Source organism: Aquarana catesbeiana, linkage group LG09, assembly GCF_042186555.1.
Source record: "Aquarana catesbeiana isolate 2022-GZ linkage group LG09, ASM4218655v1, whole genome shotgun sequence".
NCBI classification, from domain to species: domain Eukaryota; kingdom Metazoa; phylum Chordata; class Amphibia; order Anura; family Ranidae; genus Aquarana; species Aquarana catesbeiana.
Genome location: NC_133332.1, coordinates 66,993,935 through 66,999,934, shown reverse-complemented (window position 1 = coordinate 66,999,934; position 6,000 = coordinate 66,993,935). Strand labels below are relative to the sequence as shown.

Here is a 6,000-nt window from a genome sequence, read left to right as displayed (position 1 = left end):
TTACTATATCCCACTGGCTTTATTTCACACGGGCTTTGCTGCGTTTTTTTTTTTTTTTACAGGATGGTTCACAAGACAACAGACAAGACAAAAAAAAAACACAACAAATAACCTGCATCATAAAATGCTGGGAAATATGCACATCTAGAGCATAACACAATAAAGCAATGTCAACTTTGTAGAAGATTTCTATTAATGGGGGCATGATGGTAAAAAGAAAAAAAAAAAAAAAAAGCAGTTTTTCAAATCAGACAAATCAATGAGTTCCATCCAGGCCCCGGCACTCCTGGAAGAAACTGGATGCAGGTAAGTAGGCATCTCACAAGCTACTATAGCGCACCAGGCCTTAGCTTTGCATTTGCAACAGGATGGAGCCCAGACTGTAAAAACCAAAGTGTTTTCCCATAGAAAAAAACTCAGCCAAAAAATAGCTGAAATCTGGTAATACAAGTACCATGGGGGAAATGAACACTTACTTTCTTCATAGAAGCCCCAAAATTAATTGGTCCTAAACCTTGATGCTCAGTATTTGTGCTAAATTCAAGTGTGCAGTTTATATCATCATATAGAAATTGTATATGGTTTCCGAACATTTCTGGATAAATACATTTTTATAATCTAACACACCAAGAGGTTGCAAAAAGAAATAAAATAGGTTACTTATGAAAACCTTTTGTATTCCTGGTGTGTTTTCCTGGCTCATCTGCCCAGGCTACGATATACTAAACTTTCATAAATGGAAGCCAGACTGTGGCCTTACAATTCTCTAAAATAAAATATATATGTTCATATTATGCTTAGTGTGGTGTGATGTGGCCAGAGTTCAGTCCTCCCAATTCCCTCCTTTTACATGCCCCCAAATCCATGCATTGGTACAACGATTGAGCTGCTTTCCCAAAAAGTGAAAAATTGCACCAACAGCTCCTGGGGTTTACAGTATAAAAAAGGAGCCTGCTTATCAATGAGGTTTTCAATGCTACCTTAAAATGCACAGAAACGTCGTGCCGTCCAGCTGCAATACTGTAGACCCTAACTGTAAGAGAGCAAAAAAAAAAAAAAAATAGGCTTCCTTTAATATGATGCATTCAATGCCTCTGCACTGTAGAAGCAGCCATTTTGTGGTCAGGATCACTAAAGAAGAGCAGCCAATCAACTGACTGCATATGGCTGATAAAATTTCACAAAATGGCTCAAGTACAGGGGCAGAATTTCAAGATGGCGATGGAGGATCTTGTGGGTAAACTTATATTTTAATGCCAATAATGTAAGCAGTATTTCCGACAACCCGCCTTCACAATTCCTAAAGTGGGCTTAGATCACTAGGGAAGGGGATACAGAATGAAACCCTTAGCGCAAGTCTTCCTCTTCTCCTTTGATGGTCTTCTTGATGCGAAGCAGCATTGTAGTCAGCCACTGGTCCAAACGGGAGATAGAGTCATATTCTTTTACCTGTAGAGCAGAAAACTTTGTTATTAAGCCAAATGCTTTTTGGACAGAATGACATAGAGAAAGAAGCAAAGCAGCTTTAGTTATGCCAGGGGTGATGACAATTTTATTTTGTAACAGTATTTTATGTGCAGTCTAAATGCTGAAAAATTATTAAAAATAAGTTAAATCTGGCTGTGAATCACTAAATTTTACAACGGCTATCAAAGTGAATGTCAAGACACCAGAATAGAGACATCGGGGTTGATTTACTAAAGGCCCCTTTCACACTGGCCGGTTTTTCAGGCGGACCTGATCAGACCCTCCATTCACCCCTATGGAGCGGCGGAGGTCAGCGGTATCAGCTGACATCTGCTGCTATCTGGTCCTGTCCGCAAAATCCAAACAGGTGGTGGTCCTATTTTCCATTCACCTGGCAGATCGGATGAAAACGGACAGGGGGGTCCGCTTTCATACAATCTCCCTATAGAGGAGAGCGGGACTGGGTCTGTCTACGCTCTGCTCAGTGAAAGGAGATGGACCTGTTATCCGCCTGCTCAGCGGGGATCAGCGGTGTCCGTCAGGCCCATGTGAAAAGGGGCTAAAGCTATAGAGTGCAAAATCTGGTGCAGCTCTGCATAGAAACCAATCAGCTTCCAGGTTTTATTGTCAAAGCTTAATTGAACAAGCTGAAGTTAGAAGCGGATTGGCTACCAATGTTAATGTTCAATAAAAAGCATAAGCATTGAAAACCTCCCTTTATTAAATTCAGATTTATTTTAAAGGCTGAAACTAGTAACATACGATGTTATACATTCAAACTGTACTTAAAAAATATAAGTTAAAAAAAAAAAAAAAAAACACAACAACCCTCTTACAATTCAATAGTAGTATTATTATTATTAATAATATTAAAAAAAAAAAAAAACAAACAAAAACTTACTGCATCTGTATAGTTGTCCAGGTTTTGTTCTTCATGAGCCTCAAGCAATTTCTGTGAAAAACAAAAAATAATGTAGACGTGTCATTAAACTAGACTTTCCATGAACCTCTTTTTTTTGTCATGAATTTAAAAAATGCATAAAACTTGGATTATGTGGTCTCTGGATACAGGATGTATTGTGGGAGTTTCAGGATATTATGGCAAACCTGGGCAATTCAAACTGAGAACAAGATGAAAAATATATACATACATCCATCGGCCAAACCATTTTCTCCACCCACGTAATATTCAGTAGGTCTCCCATTTGCCACCAAAAAAGCCCTTACGCTTAGAAGCATGGACGCCACTGGACAAAGCATCACACTGCCTCTGCCAGCTTGCCGAATTCCCTTAGGGCATCCTGGTGCCATCTCTTCCACCGGTAAGCGACACACACAATATAAAAGAAAATGTGATTTATCAGACAAGGCTGAATAAGTGGCATGTGGGTCCCAGGAACTAAGCCAGAATATAGACCATAATTAAATAATATAGCAATAGTAAGTGCCTGGTAATAGTGCAACTGACTGACACAAAAGGCACAGTGAAAATTAATTATAACACAGTGAATAAAACTAAAATAAACCACTGACAGGTATATCATGTGAGAAATACCAAACATAATACCCTGATACATAAAATATACCAAAATACCAAAGTGAAGACACACTTCAAAAGGCATGCATGAGTCTGTTACAGTGATGGAAATTGGGTTCACATATAAGTGAATAACTGACAGTTCATATGAGGTATGAGTCCGGCAATGTTCAGATATATGGCAAACAATCTAATGGTGACTTGAGTGCTCACAATATCCTTAGGTGACTTTGTGCTCCCCCTCAAGGGTCCCCACTCACCGGATCCACTCACCCCAAAGGGGCAATACGCATATTGTCACTGCAACCAATTCGCCACGATATCTGTTATGTTTGCTCCAGAAGCACACCTCTGACTTCAGATAGGTAGGACGTAATCCTTAATAGGTCCCTTTTGACCAGGAATGAGTCATTGTAATCACCCCAAAGTTCCCGTGCTGGTCAGGATGTCCATCTAGGTGGACATGGCGAGGTCCCTCTTTAGCAAAGAGGAGGTGCTGCTCATTTGCCGGGTAAGTGTATTATATGTACTTACCCGGCACCCAAACCAAATCTAACTACCACATCCACCCCCACATTCAGTAAGTACAAGTACATATAGTACACTTACCCGGCAAATGAGCAGCACCTCCTCTTTGCTAAAGAGGGACCTCGTCATGTCCACCTAGATGGAGATCCTGACCAGCACGGGAACTTCGGGGTGATTACAATGACTCATTCCAACTCAAAAGGGACCTATTAAGGATTATGTCCTACCTATCTGAAGTCAGAGGTGTGCTTCTGGAGCAAACATAACAGATATCGTGGCGAACTGGTTGCAGTGACTATATCCATATGCGTATTGCCCCTTTGGGGTGAGTGGATCCGGTGAGTGGGGACCCTTGAGGGGGAGCACAAAGTTACCTAAGGATATTGTGAGCACTCAAGTCACCATTAGATTGTTTGCCATATATCTGAACATTGCCGGACTCATACCTCATATGAACTGTCAGTTATTCACTTATATGTGAACCCAATTTCCATCACTGTAACGGACTCATACATGCCTTTGAAGTGTGTCTTCACTTTGGTATTTTGGTATATTTTATGTATCAGGGTATTATGTTTGGTATTTCTGACATGATATGCCTGGCAGTGGTTTATTTTAGTTTTATTCACTGTGTTATAATTAATTTTCACTGTGCCTTTTGTGTCAGTCAGTTGCACTATTACCAGGCACTTACTATTGCTATATTATTTAATTATGGTCTATATTCTGGCTTAGTTGCTGGGATCCACATGCCACTTATTCACTTTGTTCATGTATGCACATATAACACATACCCATAGGTCGTGCTTTGTGGCTACCCAACAGGAGCTATCTTGCACGGCAGTTTACTTACACTTTCTATAGGTGTAAATGTTTTTTGTTGGTATACACACTTCACAGATATTTCAATACATGAGACACTGACACCGTATTTTAGGTCGGGTTGTTTATGTTTTGTGCACAATAGGGGCTCATTAGCCCTCTCAACTTCTCCTTACATATGATTATTTGCTTTTTAGGTAGCGCCATACACCCCACCTTTCTGTTTGTTTTTTTCACTATTTAGTGTTCCCTTAGGGGAGCACTATTAGGGGAGGCAGCAAACCTACCTCTATACTCCTATCCTAAGCGCGGTTGTCTTTTCCATCAACGTGTATATCAGACAAGGCTGCCTTCTTCTATTGCGGCATGGTCCAGTTATGATGCTCAAGTACCCATTGTAGGCACCTTTGGCTGTGAACATGGGTCAGCATGGGTATCCCAACCGCAAAAAACTGCAATGCACTGTGTTCTGGCACCTCTCTTTTGGAGCCAACCTATTTCAGCAATTTGAGCTACAGTACCTCTTCTACTGAATTGAACTACACAGGCCAGCCTTCTCTCCTCATGTGCATCAATGAGCCTGGGTCATCCACAACCATGTTGCCGATTCTCCGCTACTGCAGACTGGGAACATCCCACAAGAGCTGCAGTTTTGGAGCTGCTCTGACCCAGTCATCTAGTTATTACAATTTGGCCTTTGCCAAAGCCACTCAATCCCTTACATTTGCTCATTTTTTTCTGTTTTCAAAACACATCAAGTTCAGGGACACGTTCACTTGCTGCCTAATAAATCCCACCTTCAGGTGCCATTACAACCAAATAATCAAGGTTAGTCACTTTACCTGCCAGTGGTCCTAACGTTATAGACAATTGGTATATACAGAGGTTACTGCTTGTTAACCACTTGCCGACTGGGCCATAGCCGAAAGATGGCTACAGCACAGTAGGCTTATTCTGGGTGGGCGTCTGTGGGACATCCTCCCAGAATGTTGCTCTTGCGCACCCCCTGGGGCATGCTCCCGCAAAAATCCTTGACCGCTGGGTCCGGAAGACCCGGCGCATCACGGATCGCGGTAAATGGCCGCTTGTAGCGGCCGTTTACCACGTGATCGCTCCTTCAAATGACAGAGCGATCACTTGTAAACAAACCGGCGTCATGTCATGAGTTGCAAACAGCTGAAGTTACTGTACATACACTTTTCCTGTAAAATTTAGCTTGGCTCTGCCTGTCTCAAGTCAATATATTTATCACCGAGTCGGCAGTATTCGTTCACTTTAAAAAAGTTAGAGATTGATGACTCAGCCAATAAGCTGAATAAGAGAAAACAAACCAATTCCATCATTCACGCCAAGACCCTATAAACACTATTAGATTTTCTGCAGATTTTTGTCTTCAGATTTACCAAAGCCATATAATATAATATAATATGAGGTCAAACCTTAAGAGAGTTTCAATTTGTAAGCAATCAGGCAGGTCCTTGCACTACATGCTTTTGGTAAATCTGAAGACAAAAATCTGCAGAAAATCTAATAATATGTATGGGGTCTAACAGAGCGGATGGATTTATCTCCATTGCCTACTTCTGTATTCAGACAGCCACAGCACCTGCGGCTGTCTGAATACACTGGCTCTACCAAATGACTGC

At 41.3% G+C, this 6,000-nt stretch overlaps 1 protein-coding gene across 1 annotated transcript in view; it reads right to left on the bottom strand.

The window, feature by feature from the left end:
* NAPA (NSF attachment protein alpha) overlaps nucleotides 1-6,000 on the bottom strand; it is a 36,858-nt gene continuing 30,858 nt past the window's right edge. The window contains exons 10-11 of the mRNA XM_073598695.1: nucleotides 2,369-2,419; nucleotides 1-1,449 (exon numbers count right to left, since the gene is read on the bottom strand). Of these exons, the coding sequence (XP_073454796.1) occupies nucleotides 1,348-1,449; nucleotides 2,369-2,419 (153 nt within the window). The 3' untranslated portion in view covers nucleotides 1-1,347. The remainder of the gene's footprint in view (nucleotides 1,450-2,368; nucleotides 2,420-6,000) is intronic.